General features: G+C 43.5%; 3 protein-coding genes across 20 annotated transcripts in view; 2 read left to right on the forward strand and 1 right to left on the reverse strand.

The window, feature by feature from the left end:
* LOC125760457 (serine-rich adhesin for platelets) overlaps positions 1-4,343 on the reverse strand; it is a 33,682-nt gene extending 29,339 nt beyond the window's left edge. Inside the window, exons 1-3 of one of the 14 annotated variants that reach the window (XM_049420608.1) lie at positions 4,014-4,229; positions 1,810-1,886; positions 265-1,328 (exon numbers count right to left, since the gene is read on the reverse strand). In XM_049420608.1, coding sequence (XP_049276565.1) covers positions 265-282 — 18 coding nt within the window. In that variant the 5' untranslated portion in view covers positions 283-1,328; positions 1,810-1,886; positions 4,014-4,229. Of the gene's footprint in view, positions 1-264; positions 1,887-2,024; positions 2,134-2,267; positions 2,315-2,932; positions 3,559-3,947 lie in introns of those variants that run through there. The other 13 variants (XM_049420609.1, XM_049420611.1, XM_049420612.1 and 10 more) reach the window with 13 other exon arrangements.
* Positions 4,344-6,248: 1,905 nt separating this feature from the next.
* On the forward strand, positions 6,249-11,198 carry LOC125760459 (endoplasmic reticulum metallopeptidase 1-like). The gene is made up of 6 exons (XM_049420619.1): positions 6,249-7,099; positions 7,317-7,377; positions 7,453-8,858; positions 8,928-9,664; positions 9,755-10,040; positions 10,114-11,198. Exons 1-6 carry the CDS (start codon positions 7,091-7,093, stop codon positions 10,279-10,281), a joined length of 2,667 nt encoding a protein of 888 aa, XP_049276576.1. The 5' UTR covers positions 6,249-7,090; the 3' UTR covers positions 10,282-11,198.
* An 828-nt stretch (positions 11,199-12,026) lies between these two features.
* Positions 12,027-21,093, forward strand: LOC125760458 (glutamyl aminopeptidase). Of its 5 annotated transcripts, XM_049420618.1 has the most exons (6): positions 12,027-12,230; positions 12,592-13,109; positions 13,204-13,370; positions 18,575-20,117; positions 20,182-20,261; positions 20,337-21,093. In XM_049420618.1, the coding sequence occupies exons 1-6, from the start codon at positions 12,200-12,202 to the stop codon at positions 20,980-20,982; spliced, it is 2,985 nt and encodes a 994-aa protein (XP_049276575.1). In that variant the 5' UTR covers positions 12,027-12,199; the 3' UTR covers positions 20,983-21,093. The 5 variants fall into 5 exon arrangements, with proteins under 5 accessions (XP_049276575.1, XP_049276571.1, XP_049276573.1 ...); XM_049420614.1 differs by lacking the exons at positions 12,027-12,230; positions 12,592-13,109; positions 13,204-13,370 and adding exons at positions 14,758-15,030; positions 16,878-18,182; XM_049420616.1 differs by lacking the exons at positions 12,027-12,230; positions 12,592-13,109; positions 13,204-13,370 and adding exons at positions 14,758-15,030; positions 17,027-18,182.
* The last annotated feature ends 3 nt before the right edge of the window (positions 21,094-21,096 follow it).

Raw genomic sequence — 21,096 nt, forward strand, 5'->3', positions numbered from 1 at the left:
CGTAGATTGACTCAAAAGGCAATATCCTAAATATTACTATTAAAACGAATATGCAATCCAACCAGAGCGTAATGTAAGTACACAAATGCACAAATGTAGGTAGTTATATGTAACAGACCCTTCAGGAAGCATTCACAAGCTTAGCTAAAAAGAAGATAATCGAACCACAGTATTGTGGAAAACACATCGTTGCAATCTACTAATGCCATTGCCGGAAACGGATAATCCGAGACTCGGCGAAGAGCATCATGAGTAAACACTCACCTGTTGCAGGGAAGGCATCCTCCTTTCGTCGGTTTGTTGCACTCTCGGGAGAGAATTCGGAATCGTTCCCTTTTTTTCTGTTGTCGCGTGCTTTTTTGGTCCCCCACCCCCTTCGATGAGGCTGCGTTGTCCTTCTCGCTGTATGGTGTTGTGTTTGATATAAACTTTCTGCTCACACACGAGAGTGAAAACGAGGTTCAACCAACGCTTACGGGGGTTGATGAAAATTGCGTTTTCTTTTTTGATTCTGTGTACAGAGACAGCAAACACCGGCGACGGCGACGGCGACGAAGAGAACCCGTTGGATGTAGTCGATTTTAGTAGCGTACGGTAGCCGTAATGGTAGTGGTGTAAGTCATGACGCTACCAACTACCAACACACGCGCGCACGATCAATGCGGTTGAAAAGAACAAAACGTCTCTCTGTGGTCGTTGCAAAAAGCGTCGCGTTCCTGTCTCCGCACGCCACTAGTACACGAAAGCACAACCCGGTGTGTTTCACGGTATTCTCTTTCCGGGTTTCGCCCTTAGCACAGCAAAATTGGAAATGTTTTTGGTTGTGAAATACTCCCCCTGCTCCACAAAAACTGCCACTGTTATGACAGCCAGCAGGAGCCGGAAATCAGATGATGATGACAAAACCAAGGGAATCTTCTATCGTGGACTCTTTTTCTTGGTTTGCGGGAGCAATTTGTGATTGCCGGTATTTTGTGCTTGAGTGTGTTTAAGATTATAACCGTTGCGCACTTGCACGATTCAAAACAAAATAAATAAATAAATAAATACACGTTTACCAGCACACGTTAAACATACGGAAATGCGCAGTTGAGGCAAATATGATACCGACGACAGATGGTCTCATGTGTCGCGTACAGTGCCTAAAGAAACCGATCTTTCGTATCAGAATTTTTACCAATGTTTGTTTCTTGGTCGCAAAACGAAATCACACACAACTGGTTCAAAAATGTACGCACTTTTTTTCGAGCACAAAAAAAAACACAAACACTTATGTGAAAAAACGACAAACTCACAAGAAATAGTGTGTAAACGCCCGTTTCGTTTGGCTGCCGAAAGGAGAGAAAGAAAAAAATAATAATCACACTACTTTTAAAACAGGCTACTACTGAACACACTGCTATTACTGTCCGTTACACATTCGGCACAAAGCTCGTGGTGGTACCGCCAGGGCACAAGGAATTAAGTATTCATAGTTCGTGTCCGTCTCTTTTATCGTCCTATCCGCAACCGGATCCGCAAGGATCCACAACGGCTCACAACAAACGCACTAAACATTCGCGATATTGCTTTTTGTCGATGGTGTCCTTTTTTCACACTTATTTAGTTTTGTTTCTTTTTTTGCTTTGCTTTGCTTCGCAGGCTTTTCTAACTTATTTTCAATCTTTGCTTGGTGGTGAAAGCCTCCTATTTTTCGTTAATATCACGTAGCACTTTCCTCCAGCAGCGGGTGCACCATATTCTGGCGTATCGTAGTCGAAAGGAGCCACGCTGAATTTAGCGGATTAACGACAACTTTTTGGCACGCACCGAGAATAGGGAAGCTGAACACGAAACGGTAATGCATTCGCGATGCAGGAACTTCCGGCTAGTGATGTGTGTCTGTGCTGATGACATGGAAATAAAACGAAAAAAAAAACATACATAAGAAAATGTTAATATACACAGCCAAAGGAGGAACATTTGTACATTTAAAAAAAAGAACGAATGGTATATTAAAACGATAAAAACTACAAAATTATTACGTGAAAACAACTGTGCACATGATGGACAGGACACGCACGCACGCACGCATCTCAATGTGCCGTCCGGTGTGTGTGTCCTCCTTCGATAGCCTAACCACAGACAATTTTACTCGAAACTTTATACCACAACGAACCGAAGCAGGCGACGCACGGCACGGCAATGAGATTGCCTTTACTCGAGGGATTCGATAAATCCTTCCGAAATTATACAGCAGGATATGTGTGCTTTCCCCAAACACTCACCGAGTTTGCGTGTGCTGAACGAACGGGAGAAGCACACAACAGCCAGGCTGCTAAAACGAGAACACAGAAAATGTTAAAAAGAGAGAGAGAGGGAGAGAATCTACCCGAGACAAAATGGTTTCAGCTGTACAAGCGTGCGAACACGGTAGGGCAAGCGCTTTCTATTTCCAATCCAAATAAATATTCGATCGCAGGTTGAATTACGGGATTTTACACTTCACAAAACCACTGACATATTAAATAACAGTTTGGACAACCTCAAATAAACGCACCGCGCTACAAAAAGCTGAACCGAAACGATTGTAAAACATTTTCAAAACTGCACGTCGTTTCAATTGACAAAAAAAAAGAAAAAAAATTAAATAATCCAAATGATAAAAATAATTATAGCTATTAGCACAATGCTGATCACACGCGGCACGTGCACCATTTGTTTGCTATTTGGTTCTATACTCAAAACAAAATGGAGGATCACTAAACTCTATCCAATCACACAAACAAAAGAAAGCACAGCGACGGTCAAAGTCCACTAAATTTCATATTAACACCAAATCATACGAAGGATTGATCTTTCCTTTTTTTTACTACACTTAGTATAAGGCGTATAAAAAGAACTATTTTTTCAACATGAAAATATCAACAATTAGTAGTAAAAATAGAATTACTTAAACCTTTCACCTTGACTAAAAGACAATTAGACGTGCAGCGACAATGAGACGGATAGATCGACTGACAGCAAACGTCCAACCAGTTGCCGCGGTGACGATGGGGATAACGGAACTTTACCATTTTCCAACGATCACTACTACACAAAACCAAAACGAACAAAAGGAGCTCTACTGGTCGTTTCGAAAAAAAAACCCGCTTCAATGCCTATATTTCTACCTAATCGGTATAAGTATGCGTTTGCTTCAGTTCTATGTGCTAGCTTACACCGCCTTCTTCGATCGGTGTGATCGTATGAGTACCGATTTGTTCAATTTTTTTGTGCGAACATTTTTTGCTCATTTTATTTTTCATTTTCTCCAAAGGTCGGTGAAATGAGAAATATCGTATATTTAAAGTTCTATCGTGATGATATATTTTAAAGTTAGCCACTAACACTACGTAAATGCAGCAAAAAGAGCTTTACTGTACTGGCCTACTCGTTAGTGGTACGATTTCAACAGGCATTTCGTGGAATATAAACGGACGAAAAAAAACCCCTTCACTTTCCCGTAATACTACAAACGAACGAAGCAGGAAGTGCGGGAAGATGAGACAGACGAACATCGATGATGCTGAGATGCACCGGTTGGAAGGATTCGCAATGAAACGAACACACACTGCACATGCCGGGCCGACACAACACACCGATAAGTATTATCCTGATGCACCACACCCTTGCGAAGAATAGGAAGAAAGTCTACATGGGCACAGTGTAGGCCTCTTTCACTCAGCACAATCACCTCCGGGCAAAAGGGAATATTATTCATCAGTTGCGCTGTGTGCGCTTTAGCTTTTCGGCAATAGCAAATATGTTCATGCCAAAAAAAAAGTAGATAATTGTAGAAGAATAACACAACTACATTTTATCGAACTTATCCTGCTTAGTTTAGATCAAAACCTGCACACGTTTACAAGAGATATTACGCGATTTTTGTCCAAATGAAAAGTTGCCGTTTAGGCACAATGCGGTACCTTAAATTGTTCAGTATATTCTAACGCAAAATTACCACATCACTAGATTCATCACTTTCTATCTACACGAGAACACTGCATCCGGTATCTTTCCGTTCACTACGTATTGTTCACAATGCGACGAATTGTTCCTCACGATCTGCAGTGACACAACATCACATTGAATTTTGGAGGATCATCCATCCGGAAGTAGTGAGTGAACCGAGACACAACAAAATAATCATACATAGAGTAGGCACTTTAACCGGAAGTCACACGATGCCCGACGTCTCTAATTTGTGATGTTACCTTCCGGAGGTACTGAAACAATCTGCACGATTATTCCACTGCGGGAGGACGAACTAACGACGAGTTCGATCAGGCTGCTGCTGCTGCTGCTGTACAATACAGTTACACCACATGTAGTAGCGCACTACACCATCGCCACTGCACACTACGATAGCACATGCATGGCATGCTGTGATATATCCGCATTCATCACACACACGACCAACATGCCGGGATGGAGAGATGCACTATGGAATAACATAATGGGAATTTTGGTCAAAATCCAATCGAATAAGTAAACCTGTTGTTTGTTGTGTTTGGAAATTTATATTCCAACGATCTTTGTTCTAAACATGATGATGATCGGCTTTCGTTCAATAAAATCTTCTAATACAATCACAGAAAATACAAACCTTAGGTATGGCTGTAGTGGAACCGTTGCATTAATTCTAGAAAGCATACTTATGTGCTGACCAATGTGCAGAACGAAATGTATGAGAGAGCGAGAGTGGCTTACTGATTACTGATTTTTCACCGTAACCATCCTTGCGAATCAAAATATGGCTATCTTCCATTTCGTTTCTTCATTCATTTCACTCACACACCGGCCAACCGGTGAAATACAAGCTACGCGAAAAGCCGGCGCATACACCGTGTGTCGGAGCGATCTTGATTGTTTTCTTTTCTGCCTCGCGCACACCACGAAAGAATTATCAGAAAGCTAGTCTCTCAATACCCCTCAGCTGACGATGGTGTGTTGTTTCACTCACATCGCATCGCTGCGCTGTTCTTTCTTTCGTGTGCTTACGTGCACTAACACCACTTCACGACACGCGCATGCAATCGGCCAGACTCTCGCACTGTGGCGTGTGAAATCATTCGGAAAGGATATACCCTTCTGCATTCGTGCAAGTGGGAGGCCCGATGGAAAAAAAATCTTTACTATTTTTCTCTTTTAAAACATCAGACGACTTGCTACAACTTTTTACAGCACAAAAATGTGAAACTCTCACGAATGTTAGATGCGTATCGAGAGTTGTAAGTTAGCTTATTCTTGGTATAACGCCTCGCAAAGGTACAAACCACGTGGCGACGTTTTTTTTCTTTATCCAACACGTGCTCTTTGTATATTGGTTTATTTGTTGTTTTTATTGCATTTTTGACTCGGCGATTTTTTAATCGATTTGATCGAAATATAAGAAACAAAGATAAAAAAAGGTAAAAATTTAGTTATAAGAGAAAAAAATTCTAAATCGTATTAGGATAAAAAATGTATCGGTAGTTATCTCGATTCTAATACCAGCTGATCGAGAGCAATAACTTCTGGCTAAAATCTGTTTGTAGCAACATGTCTTATGATCTGTTATGCTCATTAAACGCTCCGAATGAATTCGTTTACGATTTTGTTTTCTTTCCACAATCTCCAGTATGATTTGAACTGCGAGCGAGCAATGTCACTAAATAGGAAAGTTGTACTATAAAAGTGTCTTCAGATTTGTGTGAAAAAAATTTAGTCCGCGTATTCACATTCTCTATTTTGAAAGCAAAACATTATGATGTGATGTGAACTTAACTTGTGATGTGAACTTAAGAATGTGGTAAAAAAGAAATTAATTTGTTTATTTGCTAAATACAAGTTAAACATATGGATCAATAATCCAATGAGTTCTGGGCACTGCAGAACTGCACTGTTTGGTTATTGATGGGATAGATTCAAAAGAGGACACAATAACTTACATTAAAACGTGAATCATAATATTTAGTTGACTTTCTTTTATCAACATAATAAATATGCAACTCATAATGGCTGGTGAGGGGTTTTAAGTTATTTTAGTGCTATTTTTCATTCATATCTACAAATTGAATTGAATATTGGAAGTTCTTCAACTTGTGCAATATCGGTTTTGCACAGAAGCCACAAACTGTCACTTTAAATACAGATAGTGTTAGAATTGCGCGATTCCGCAAATAGAATATTTATTTTTAAATAATTTAACTAGCATGTTGTTTTGCTGCAATTTTAACCGATTTTAAACCATAATTCTTCTACATTTTCATAACTTGCTTGTAATTTTTTATCGATAAAAAATAAAACAAACCGTAGAAATAAAATAGGCTTCCCTTTGGTACGAAGCACTTCCACTGTTCGCTAACTGTCAAAATGTTCTTGTGTACGTTTGTTTATTTACCACACAGCCGCAGCTTTTGACGCAAAAACATTCTCTCTCCACGTCGAAATCTTTGCTAATTTTGGTGCGCGAATGGTTCGGGATGTCGGCATGTGAAAAAAGTGGCACAACACCGCACGCCGGAATGGTCACAAATTAACGATAGCGGCAACAACTTGAGAACGCTGATAACAGCACCACAATCGTGGTGCATTCGTAGCACCGCATCAATAACTGCCCAACTTGGTGTTCTATTTCTGTGGTCCACTGACACTGACCGTGCCTTTTGTTGCGGGTGATAGGCGGTAAAATGGAACACTGTTACGCGGTCGAATCTATCGAAAAAACACAGCAAATGATTAGTGAATGATAAATAAGTGCAATCGATTGCATTTATCGTTACAGTGTTGTTGTTGTTTTCCCCCCGCCCCAACACAATTGTGATCCATGATGAGTTTAGCCGGTTAATGACCCTAATCGATACTGCAGAGCCCCAAATAATAGGCAAAGGGCACTTTTTTGTTCGTGGTCGCAGTTTCTTGATAAGCTGAACGAATGGACGCAAACTCTGCGCGGCAGTTATACATAGTCGGTGTGAAGTAATATAAAGTGTTAACGCTGCAACATCATACGGTTGTTTAAGTTCCTGAAACGGCAAAAGAAAAGCCAGTGCCATAGCCGTCGAAAATCGATCAATAATTTAAGGCAATGTTTCAGGTAAGCCAACACACGTGCGTTCGGTTTGGGGCTTTAAAAGTGGTTACATAAATATTCCACCGGGTGCGCTGGCCGAGTTGCCGGTTGCCAGGATATCGATAAAGTTTTCATGCATGCATGTTTCTCTCTTGGAAGGTATTGTGTTTTATTTATTCACGTTTTGCTTTCACGCTTCCCATGGGTTTGCATGGTGGTGTTCACCCACTCCTCCCATCAGCCATCCGGTCAATCGTCGAAACAAAAGCACCCGAAAGTGAAGGTGCTGGATCCCGATATAGGTGAGTAGTTTAGTGAATATAAGTTTACCAAAATTTCGGACTGAAAAATACTTCCTTGTCCATTATGTTGCACAGATTATTCGAAGGTGAAAAGCGTTCACAGCATATCGTCATGGTGGGGAATTGGTGGCATATTCATCGTCCTGTTTGTTGGCAACATCACCAACTACACCAATTCGCACCTGCCGGATGGGCTGCGGAATGCACACCTGACGCACTTCCCGAACGCGTTCATCGCCGAACGCGCCTGGAAGGATCTGAAGATACTGAACGACTTTGGACCGAAGCCTACCGGCACGTACACGAATGAGGTGCTGGCGGTCGATTTTCTCAATCGAGAAATTTCATACATCGATCAGCTTAAAAACCGCAACCAACAACTGGTTGTGCAGAATCAAGTCGTATCGGGCGGGTACGTCGGTGTGTACATGAACAAATCGGCCGCCAACGTGTACCGGAATGTGCAGAATGTCGTCGTTAAGCTGGTGGGGCGCAGTGAAACGTCCAATCGGTACGCACTGCTACTAAACTGTCATTTCGATTCGGTGGCCGGTTCACCGGGTGCAAGCGACGATTCTGGCAGCTGTGCGGTAATGTTGGAAATTTTGCGCGTACTATCGCGCCAATCGGAGGTGAACCGGTATTCGATCATCTTTCTGTTCAACGGTGCCGAAGAAACACCGCTACAAGCGTCGCACGGTTTCATCACGAAGCATCCGTGGGCGGCGGATGTGCGAGCATTCATTAATCTGGAATCGGCCGGTTCCGGTGGGAAAGAAATGCTGTTTCAAAGCGGTCCCAAACATCCGTGGCTGATAGAAGCGTATGCGAAAGCTGTCCCTTACCCGTACGCCCAAGCCGCTGCCGAAGAAATCTTTCAATCTGGTGTCATTCCGTCCGATACCGATTTTCGGGTGTTTCGCGATGTTGGTCGTATTCCAGGGATGGATTTTGCCCACACGGCTAACGGGTATCGGTACCATACGCGGTACGATTCGATCGATTATATACCACTGTCGGTGCTGCAGCGTACGGGTGATAATATTCTTGCGCTGACGAAAACCATTGCGAATGGGGATGAGCTGGGTAGTACGGAACGGTACGCACAGGGTTATATGGTGTTTTATGATTTTCTTGGCATTTTCTTCGTATCCTACTCGGCCGATGTAGGGCTGATGATCAATCTGTCTGTCGTGCTGCTGTCCATCATTATACCGTTCCTTTCGCTAGCTCGTTCCACCAGTGGTACGCATGGTAGACAGATCCGTTCGGAGACGATGACCGGCTTTCTGGCAACATTTCTCGGCGCTGGAGCTAGTGGTGTGCTGTGCTTCTTTATCGGTCTGCAGCTCGACACGATTGGCCGGTCCATGTCGTGGTATTCATCGACGAACCTTATCCTTGGTGTGTACTGCTGTCCTGCATTGCTCTGTCAGTGCATAGTACATTTGCTGTGCGATCGTTTGTTCGGTAGCAAAACGGTTAGTATGCTGCTGAAGTTCATCTCTCTTCCCTCTCTGCTATAATGCATATCCTTACGATCGTTTCAGACACCTCTGAGTCTCGCACTCAAAGTACAAGCGCGGCTAAATGGCGTAAACCTGTTCTGGGGTATGATAACGCTCGGCATCACATTTACAGGCTATCGGCTGGCATACATCTTTATGGTGCTGATTCTCTGCTCGCTCTGCTCGAGCACACTAATTTCGATGCTTGGGCTACAAAACACAGTCCACAAGTGGTTGCTCATGCATATGTTCTTCCAAATTGTTGCCCTCGCCTGGAGCACACAGTTCTACCACATCCTGATGAACATGTTTGTCCCGATAACCGGTCGCATCGGTTCGTCCATCAATCCGGACGTAATTGTCGGTACGCTGGCCACTTTTACGACGCTGTTCAGCTGTAGCTACCTGACACCGTTGCTATTTTTGCTCAAAAAAACCGACAAGCTTATTGGGGAGCTGGTGGCCATAACGCTGATTGCGCTGGTGCTTGCGTCGTCCACACACGTTGGCTTCCCGTATCGTGATGATGCCGTCAAGGCACCGGCCGTCCAGCGTCACTACATCACACACACGGTGCGTAAATTTTACGATTATAATGGGGGCGAGCGATACACGGATTCGGGCTTTCTGCTGCAAGAACTCGATCGAAATGCGAAAAAAACGATAGAGGGCATTGCGATGCCGGACGTGGTGACACCCATGCGGGAGATACCGGCCTGCGAGAAGGAACTGTTCTGTGCCATACCGTTCTATTCGATATGGCATCAGGTTTTGTTCGAGTAAGTATTTGTGCAAAAAGTGCTTAATTGATTTTTAAGTTGTTTTTAAAACAACCCGTATTTACATTTATTATTTCTATTTCCGTTTAGAAACTATTGGTTGCCAGGACCAGCCCCGGTAGTACGACAAGCGGTCACCGTTGCACTCAGGGAAAAGGAACAGTTGAACGAGCACGAACATCGTTTGCATCTCGTGCTGAAGGGAAGCTTTCAATCTTCACTTATCATTGGACCGAAAGCAGGCACAACCTTAAAACGGTGGAGTTTGCTAAGTGAAATTCCGGCCCCGATCGAGTTTAACGGGCAGCGGGGACATTTTGTGCTGCTAACGGCCGGTGTTGAGAGCGAACCAATGAACATCACGTTGGATGTGCGCGTAAGTTATTGGCACCCGTGCACCAGTGAAGATGTGTCTTAAAGTGCAAAATTTATTCTTTTTCTCGCTTTAGCACGAGCTGAAGAAATATGACGGTCCGCTGATCGATCTGCTCGTTACTACGACACATTGGGAGTACCAAAAGGAGCACACGCCTGTGTTCAATCGCCTTCTGGCGCGTGTACCGAGCTGGGCACACGTCGTCCCCTCCGTAGCAGCTGTCAATAGTTATACCTACTAGAATTAAGCGCTTGTTCTTTTTCGCTTACGCAGGACGGCACCACTAGAACGTGCGCGCGTTTCAGTCTTACCAAATGATATTAAGCAAACCTAAAGCTTTCTCACATTGAACACAAACTAGCTACTTCTTCATACTATTGCCTTACGAATACTGTTTACGAATCTACAAATGCCCAATTCGGTTTTTTGGCGAAAGCAATAATTAGATATTAGATGAATCTCACGCCTGTAGAACATGGTTGCACAGCAAATAATTCTACAATGTTTCATTACTATTCACTAAAATTCGATACTATACTCCTACCAAAGAAATTTCTTCCACTGTAGTGTGGGTACGTGTGTGTGTGTGTGTGTATGTTTCTTTTCCATTGCTCTCTATTACTGAACTTTCGATCTTAGTAATATTAATCTTTCTATCTTACATCGAAAGTATTAGAAGCGAAAAAGACTTAGATTATCGTTCGACTTACCATTTGCCAAGGGGGTTTTGTGTTTTTTTTTGTTTACAATCACACACATTTAGTAAGAATCAACACATAGGCGAACAGGTTAAGTAATAATCGAACGCTTTAAAACAAACAATTTACCCTACAGCAAATGATAGTACATTATGTTCCTTTTACCGTACGTTACACCGTACAGAATGTTCTAAATACAGCACAAAATAGAAAAAGAAAATCAAACAGTTGCGAAGAATTATATCTCTTCCTTACGCTTACGCTAGATGAAATATTAAAGTAAAGCAACGATTGGTTAATTTGAATGGTAAACAAAAACAAAGCTTTAAAATCTCGAACAAGCCTAGTTATCGTTTTTACTTCAGTTAGTTAGTTGTGCAACAAGCAATGATAACATGAAATGAATTGTTTCTTTCATAAACCACTAGAATCAATAAACAAAAACGCTTTAAATACGTAACGAGTATATGTAGCTTTTAATTGAACTTTTGAATTATATCTAAAACTAAATTTATTTTCCAGCCATTCAGAAGTATTGATTGATCATGTTGTACATGTACACCGGGACCCGGTGTATATTTGTTACTAAATCTACTATTTTTTCTTCGTACTCTTCATCGCGGACTTGTTAAAACTGGAACTATCGACCCAATCAAAATATTTTCCTATCAATTAAATTGGTTTAAGTATTCATAACCATATTGTTTGTCGTAAAAACAATAGGCGTTATAAACTGATAGTTTTAGTGTAAAACGTGTTCAAATTCAAATTCGTAAAAAATCCGTTGAGATTGTTACCGTTTTCTGTGGCGCCATCTATTGGTGAATAGCTCAAATATCAACTATTTTATTTGAATTTAAGCACATTTCTCGGAGAGCTCAATGCGTACAAAGCGAAAGGATAGTGATTTCGTTTACAAGAAGTGCTACGGCTATTCATTGATGAAAATGGTCTTATAGCAACTGGTAAATGACAAAAAAAAGGAAATGATATTGGCTAGCACATCAATATTTTTGGAATTCTCCCTTTTATCAACATCGCTTTGGTCATTCTTAATTCCCTGGGAAGGAAAAGAAGCGATAAAAACAAACCATCTCATTCCGCAACAGCAATAAACTTACAGTCCAACAATAATCAATTGACACAAACCATCTACTCAACACGTCATTCTTATCAGCGTTTTGTGTGAAATAAAAAAAAAACAACATATGCTCGAAATTAAGACGACTTATCTCAGCGATAGGGGACTCGTGGGGCTCGTATTTCTGGACGCCTCTTTGAAATAGCTATCCAGCACCCGAAACACAGCAGTTCACTCTCATCCACGGTGCTAGACGGTACCTGGTACAACTTCAAAAAAAGTTTTCGGCGTGCGGGTTTAGCATGTTTTCGGCAGAATCCACTGATAGTGTGTAGTGTGACTAGTTAAAGCGCGGTTTGTCAGTGCACTTGATAATAAACATGGTCAATCAATTATTACAACAGTCGAAAGGTAAGCAGAAGTATCTGTCGTGTTTGTTCGAATCATGTTGTGCGCGGCACAATAGGTGTGAGATACGGTGATTCGGGTTCGTCTTCCGTAGATAGAAGCACGCCACTATGGTGATCGATAATTGTGGCACGACATTGTGTGGCAGGCAATAATGAAAATATGTTTTATCAGTGAAAACGATATTACGGTGTAACCGATCGGTGTTTGGGGGAGCAAAAGAAGAAAAGAAAAACACACATAAACATCTTGCGGTCCGATTAACGCTTCATTTCATGATGCTTTCCGTTGTTGGAACGCTTGTCTACAAATGCTATCTGTCCTGTCTATTTGTTCGTTATTGTTTTGTGTTTTTTTTTACTAGACTGGATTTTAAGGAACAAAGTCGCCACCTTCCTTTCTGTGGCATTGTTTGCGATGGTCATCACCACGATTGCGCTTGCCGTATCGAACAACGGCAATGCCAATGATCTGGAGGTGTGTGAAGCCGAAATCGCTGCGTTCTATGCGACCTCAACCACTACGCAGGCAACAACGACCGACGCAACCGAGCAGCCAACGGCAAGCTCAGAAACAGATGATGGCACCACAACCACGATTTCGATGGAAACGTCACCGCTTCCGGAGGTGACCACTACAACCACCCTGGCGACCACTACCGCAGATCCAGATGTTATTAATTATCGACTTCCCGGTGATTACATCCCGCTGCACTACGATTTAAAGTTGCATCCTGATTTGGTTGAGGACACGTTTAGTGGTACGGTTACGATTACGATACAGTCCGTACGTCCCAGCGAGCAGGTTGTGCTACATCGTCATCTGCTGGAAATTGGACAGATAAGGCTCAAATGTCTGAACGATACTACCTTCGTGTACATAGTACGTATTCGTCGTGTTTTTAGTGCACGATCGATAGTGTGATCTCGTGATCGTAAAATGAACTCTTTCATTTCTATCTATCCCACCACGGCAGAATTCGAACTACGATGACAAGTTGGACTTCCTGAAGATAAATCTGAACAAAGCCATGCCGCAGGACTACGTTTCGGAGCTGACGATCGATTTCAGTGGCAAGCTGGATGCAGGAATTGTTGGATTCTACTCCAGCTCGTACCCGAACCCAGATACGAACCAAAACATGTAAGTAAAAGTGTTTTCGCTTGCATCTACTACTAGGTGTCCCCTTTTTGTTTGTTTGTTTGCTGGAAGCGGCATTGAATGGCTATAAATACTTTTCCTATTTTCTTTCACACACGTCCACACTGGACGAGATACACACTAACATTATTTCTGCTGCTATCTATTCGACCGGTTGGCGCCATTATTGACTAGTTGACAACCTGTTTTGTTTGAACGCGGGATGCGGATGCAAACTCGAAGGGTGCCTTTTTTTTCGCTTCACCCAAAGTACTCTGATTACTTCCGAACGGCACAACCCTGTACGTCTTAGCGTCTGTTCACTCACTTTTCAGCTCGTTTCACTTTCGTCACGCTGGAAAGGGAGATCGTACCCGTAACCGGGTGGAATGATGAGGGTTTTAGAAACGTAACCGAACGGAATGTGAGATTATGCTGGTTGGAAAAATTGGCTCACTGTTGGCATTATGTCTCCGTGAAGGGTTTGTAACTGATCACCTGTTTGCTGGTGGAAGTATTTTTTTTCTGTAGTACACAACACGTGGTGCATAAATAAATCACTTTGAATTTTTCTATGTCACTAAATCTTGAGTGCATTTTGAACATTGTCCTCTACAAGTGCGTGTGTGTTTTTTTGTATTGCACTCAAAGTTAACACTCGTGCTTGAAAGTGTTAAGAGTTATTAACTCAAGTGTCGTTAAGATAAAGCCGTTCGGAAATTCAAACAATGTGATGATCTTCACAGCTACTAGGCAGTTGGAATGGAATGTCCAATGGAGCAGTTACTTAACTTTTTATTAGTTTTATGCTTCTGTTGCCCAAAACCAATGCATCAAGATTTGTTAAATAAAATAATAGTAACGTACACGGTCAGCACTCTAGCGATATGTGTAGACATAAGGAAACGATTTGTGTTCGTGTGTGTGTGTGTGTGGCTAATTTAGCTTCAATCAAGGTAATAAGGTACCACTTCGAGTGTCTAGCAAGCTAGACTATCACCAGGCCTTTCTAAGCGCTGATCATATTACGCTGAGTGCGTACTCTACCCAACGCCACTTAAGCGACCGTGTGGATGATCTATTGAGCGTGCGAACTGACCAAACGCAAGGTGCCTAGGTGAATGATGGGAGATGATGGATGCTGTTGAAGCTGTGTTTCTTGCCTTGCTTTAGGCTTTCTTTCCTTGACTTGGTATTTGGTATACGAAAGCTTTGCACACTATGGACAATCTGATGGATCAAAATACAATCATAATAGAAACGTAATAGTGCAAGAAGTGAATTTACGAAAGATTGTTCCAATAGTGGCGAATATAGCACTTAAAAAAATTGTGTTACATATTTTAAAAAAATATCTAATTTCAATTCAACCAAGTGTCCCACAGTGCGTTCCCTACCCCAGTAGTCAGGGTGCATACATTTATGACACGATCGTACGCGGTACGAGTCGAATGTTTGCCTGCGCCCGGTTCGGACCGCGTTTCTGTGTTGATGTACTGCGATCGTGTGCGATACAGCTGCAAAAGGCAAAACGGCGATTTATCAACAGAACGGAACGCATTTCGATTGCTCGGTTGTGATTCGGTGCTTTTGTTCGGATAGTTCGAATACTATTTCGGTGTAACGTTTAGTGTGACGAGTGAATAATGGTTACCAACTAAATGTAAAAAAAATCGATTCGATGTGCAAACTCATAAGGAAGCAAAACTATGCTAATACTTGTGCCAAACTGATATGCAATTTATAAGTATATTCAGCACAACTTAAGACCGGTGTTCAGTGCGTCAAAGAAATAAAAAAAAACATGGTGTCCTGCAAAAAGCTTCAAAAACATTGGCGGCCAAACTGTGTCACTCTGCGTGCAGGACGAAATAAACGGAAACAAAAGACATAGAAGACCAAAACCCGTACTTGTGCAGAAGAAAAGCAGATGCCTTTAGAAGTGTGCCCGCTAGAACAAGGAACCAACCGATCGGGGAAAGGAATTTTTAATTTTTTTGGCCAAAAACAGGTTTTTGCCACAGGAAGACAATCAATTCTGTTCCCTTTGGTGGAACGGGGCGATGAAGAAACCCTTCCAAAAAGCACCATCAAACATGCTCAACACAGCTCAACGCAACTTTGTGGATCGTTCGGTACGATCGGCAAACCGAACTGTAGCACCATCAGAAATGCTACGGTTCGGTAGCATGCCAATTTTGTTCAATTGTCTCGTAATGAAAATCGGCTCGGTATGGTTTTGTGGAGCGCACGTTTGCCAGAGTTATCTGTGTAATTTGTCAAATCACGTACCACTGTTTGAAATATGGTTTTGCTGCTGCATGGCTAGCGATTTCCCTTTTTTTTTGCTTCAAATTTCTTTTTTAAAGTGTGTCTGTGTGTACTTTTAATAGAATTATTTCCGTCACTATTGGTCGACGTATTTTTGCTGAACTGTTGCGACTTCAAGCAACGGTCTAGCTTGATTTACGTAGTTTGCGCGAAATCGTGAAGATCGCGAGATATCATTCAAGGTAGCCTTGAAATAAAAAGAAGGTCAATGAAGAGTGTTGTGCAATTTGTAAGCCAAACGTCACCACCAGCGCCTACTATTGTGACAAACGACGATATACGTGGGTGAAATGGATCGTATTGAGCAGAAAATCTTCTTCCCAAAAGGTCAATCATATTGTGAATTCATAGTGAAAGGGGGCCTGCTGAATATGGTTATAGTTGCTTATAAATACACAATGCAAATTTGTTGTGTGCGTGTGTGAGTGAAGGCAATAGTTGCATAATTAGTTGCCATAACTTAAATACTGTTGTGCGTGAAATGGAATTATGATCCATTTTTAGCTTAAGCTTAGAGTGCGGCAAACAACCAGTAGAAAACATGAACCTACCTACATGCTGTTCGATATCGTCATCGTTTCTCCCATGACATACTTCGATAAGCGATGACTTGTATTGTTTAGTGGAGCAGTATCGGGGTGGTTATTTTTTTGGAAAGTTCTTCCCAAAAAAAAACAAAATGACAAACAATCAAAAGCTAAAACAAATAAAAAAAGAAACCAAACAAAAACGCCGGCCCGTCTACTAGTGCTCCGGCCAAGTGCTACTAGTTCTGTGCCGTAGAAACGGTCATCATGGCACACTTTGGCGCGCTCATTCGACTGTTTTTGAAACGAAAGGGCTCGTCTTTGGCTGTACGTGCTAAGCATGCGTACGAGGTTAAATCATTTTCGAATGAACAAATCAAGGTTTAAATGTTTTTTTTTCTTTTTTTCTCTAATACCCTTCCCCGTTGTTGGTGTTGTCGTTGCTTAAGGTGAATGAAACAATTCCCAAACTGCTTACGCGGTCGCGTGTTTCCATTGTGTTCTTGTTGAAAATCATCCCCACAATGATGATCCACCATAAGGTTTGGTGAAGTGTGTAATAGTTTACGTTTAAAAAAACAAAAAGTTTTTGGTGTGAGTTTGCTGCTGTAACTAATTGTGAAGTATTGTTATTTACACGCTTTTGAACCAGCATGAATTTGTCAAAGTACCGGAGGTTTTCAGTTGGCTCGCTGTGTTTTTTTTTTGCTGCAAGACGACATCCGATCAAGTGTGACACCGTGCAGTTCTAGTGATAAATTAATCTAGCCCCTTGCTGCGATGCCGCAATCGCGTGACTAGACGACCTTGTGCTTACTTATTTTCTAGCTATTTTACTGTCCCGCTTCGGTGGAGGAGCGCAAGCAATCGCAAAAGCCCAAGTGAAGTGGCAAATTGGGCATGCTGCGCGTACACTGGCCGCAACAATTTAGGTGCGAGCTGATTGCATATGTAACGCATGTTTAACGATACCGCCTCGATACAATTTAAGCAAAAAGGAAAAAAATACAGCTCCTAATCGGGACTACAATTGAATGGTGCGATCGGCAAACTCAGCATAATAATATAAACCAGACGTTGTAAAAAAGTTTTAAAAGAATACTCGTACAACTATATCTCAAATGACGGTGAAACCGGCGGTTGTAATTGGTACAGGGATGACCGTCCGACCGGTAGCACATTTCGCGCAAAATGCATCAGAGCGCGAGCAGCGACGACGCTCGATCGTGATACTTTCGCTACTCGCCGCATGTGCGTTCCTGTTTGTGCTGTCACTCTGTCTGCTGACAGCACTGGTGATGGTTGGGCGCAATCTGTCATCGGATGCTGGCAGTCATTCGGCTTTGACAGCTGCTACCGATGATATGCATTTATTTAAAAACAACAACAACATTCCACCGTACGACGGCGAAAACACAGCCAGTGATAACGGAACCGGCGGACAGTACAATCGCAGCACCATCTTCCTACCGAACTCGGTGTTTTATTCCGTGACACCAACGGCAACCGGATCCGAGCCGGCCGGTTCAATGAATCGGGTGTTCAAGATGGGCACACAAGTAGTGGAAAAGTTGGGCTTCCGGTTACCGCGCCACGTTGCACCGGTACACTATGAGCTGTGGTTGCATCCGGATCTGCAGCGTGAAACTTTTGCCGGACGCGTTGGCATCGAGCTGAATGTGTCCGAATCGACGAACTATATTGTGCTGCACAGCAAGCGGCTAACCATCACGGAAACGTTGCTGCGTAAGCTTGGCGTTGAAGAGCGTCCGGAGCATGAGATCAATATATCCCGTGCATACGAAATGCCGGAGCATGACTACTGGATCATCGAAACGCAAACCGAAATAGAGGCCGGTGCGTATCGGCTAAATATGCAATTTAATGGTAGCTTGGCGGATCGTATCATTGGATTCTATAGCAGCAGCTACCTAGACAAGACTACGAACCGGACGAGGTAAATTCCAGTTGAAGGGGGTTGAATGATATCAGTGGCCTATCGTACTTAGTGAGCTTAATCTTTTGTCACTATGATGGATGAGAAGCCTTGTTTATTAGAAGAGATCTGGCAATGTTGCTTATCTACGCAGAGATACAGCAATAGATTGTTCCGTGCTATTATTCCCAGTGGAGATGAGCAAACATAAAAGAAAATTTCATATTGTTTCGGAATTTGCAGGAACGAAAAAAAAATAAACGCTTATTGATTGTGTATTTTTTTTTTTTTGTAAAAAATAAACTATATTTTTATTTAGTTCTAGCAACGCCAACTTCAAGATCAACGAGATAAAATTTTTACAACATATGCTAACAACACATTTTCGGTTGTTTTTTCTTTCCTATTTACAGAAAAATTGCAACATCCAAGTTTGAGCCAACGTTCGCCCGGCAAGCCTTCCCGTGCTTCGACGAGCCGCACCTAAAGGCCGAATATACGATCCACATGATTCATCCGTCTGGCGATGAGTACGAGGCACTGTCCAACATGAACGTGACGGAAACGTTGGAAAACCAACCTACGGCAGGTTTAAGCACAACAACGTTCGAGCGAAGCGTAAGGATGAGCACATACCTCGTCGTGTTTATCGTGAGCGATTTCCAGTACAAGCAGGTACTGATCGAACCGGTGCATGGCGACAAATTTCCGCTGCGCGTCTACGCCACACGCTTCCAGCAGAACAACATCGATTTTGCGCTTGACACCGCACGCATCATCATTGAGTATTATGTGAGGTATTTCGGAATCGCTTACCCACTGCCCAAGCTGGATATGGCCGCCATACCGGACTTTGTGTCCGGTGCGATGGAAACGTGGGGTTTGGTCACGTACCGCGAAACGTCTATCCTGTACAACAAGGACACGAGCAGTACGGCCAACAAGCAGCGGGTGGCAGGCGTGATTGCGCACGAGCTGGCCCACATGTGGTTCGGCAACCTGGTAACGATGCAGTGGTGGAACGAGCTGTGGCTAAACGAGGGTTTCGCGAGCTACATCGAGTACAAGGGCATGCACGAAGCGAACCCGGACTGGGGCATCGAGGAGCAGTTCATCATCGACGATCTGCACGGTGTGCTGAACCTTGACGCTACAATTGGTTCGCATCCGATCGTAATGTCGGTGGAAAATCCGAATCAAATTACGGAAATTTTCGACACGATCACCTACTCAAAGGGTGCCTCGGTTATACGCATGCTGGAGGACTTTGTGACACCGGCCATTTTCCAGCAGGGTGTCACGCGCTACCTAACCAAGCTGGCCTTCTCGAACAGCGTGTCGGAAGATCTGATGCGCGAACTGGACGAACTTGTGTCGACGGTGAGTGTTTCATCCGTGATGGATACGTTCACGAAACAGAAAGGTTTACCAGTGGTGACGGTCACACCGAACGCACGCCAGTACGTGCTGCGGCAGCAGCGTTTCCTAGCCGATAAGGATGCAAACGAGACGGAAGAATCACCGTTCAATTACCGCTGGTACATACCGATCACGTACGTTGCGAGCAATGACGCACCGGGTGCCGAACCGCATCGCATTTGGTTCCCGAACGATGAGACCGAGGTGGTGATCGAGATGCCGGAAGGGAGCACCTGGATTAAGCTGAACTATCGCCAGATCGGGTACTATCGGGTGAACTATCCGGTGGAGATGTGGGAACAGTTTGGTGAAGCATTGCTTCGAAACGTAGACACGTTCACGATCGGCGATCGTACCGGGCTGTTGAACGATGCGTTCGCTTTGGCAGACGCTACCCTGCTGCCGTACAACCATGCACTCGATTTGACGCGCTATTTGAGTAACGAAAGCGAGTACGTACCGTGGTCGGCCATTGCGAGCAAGCTGAAGACGATCCGCAATCTGCTGTACAACTACAATTCGTACGATGACATCACGGTAAGTAGCTGGACACTGAACTCTTCTTGTCAATGGTACTAGCCGAGTTGTTTTCCACTTGCAGAGGTACACACGTACGTTAGTTAGCGAGGTGGTCCAATCAGTCGGTTGGGATGTGCCCGAAAATGGTGAACATATGAAGAAGTAAGACAATCCCCGCTTTACAGTTCGATCATCCCCTCGATCGTGGTATTAATGTGTTTAACTTTCCGTTTACAGCCTGCTGCGTACCACGATCCTCGATCTGGCCTGCTCCTTTGGACATTCGGAATGTCTGGCCGAAGCGAATCAACGCTTCCTGGGTTGGCTTAACAATGGTGACACTATTCATCCCGACTTACGCTCCGTTGTCTACACCTACGGCATACAGTCGAACGTATCCGTCGACGAATGGGACAAGGTGCTGGACCGTTTCCGCGATGAGAACGATGCGAATGAAAAGACGAAACTGATGGTTGCCTTAGCCTCATATCCACACCAGCGCACGATGCGTCGGTTTTTGGACCTGTCCTGGAATACGGCACTCGTGCGCACGCAGGATCAGCTTAGCTGCATCCAGTACATAGCCGCGAATCGTGAAGGCGAACAAGCGGCTTGGGAGCATGTGCGCGAAAACTGGCCCCGCCTGGTGGAACGATTCGGTATCGGTGAGCGTAATCTCGGTCGCATGATTCCATCGATTACCGGGCGGTTCACGACACTGGCACGCTTGAACGAGCTGGAAGACTTCTTCGCCCGCTATCCGGAATCGGGTGCTGGTGCGACCGCTCGGCTGCAAGCGCTTGAAAACATCCAGAACAACATCAGCTGGTTACAGCGCAACGAAGCAAACGTGGCCGCGTGGTTGAAGGAACCGGCAGTATAGTGTCTAATGGAAGGTTTTCGACCGACCACGGTCGGTGTGTGAAAGTGAATAAAAAGTTTCTGCCTCGATTTGTGCTCTAAGAGATCAAATCGCAGGTACACGTCCCATGTATTT

Source organism: Anopheles funestus, chromosome 2RL (genome assembly GCF_943734845.2).
Source record: "Anopheles funestus chromosome 2RL, idAnoFuneDA-416_04, whole genome shotgun sequence".
Taxonomy (NCBI): domain Eukaryota; kingdom Metazoa; phylum Arthropoda; class Insecta; order Diptera; family Culicidae; genus Anopheles; species Anopheles funestus.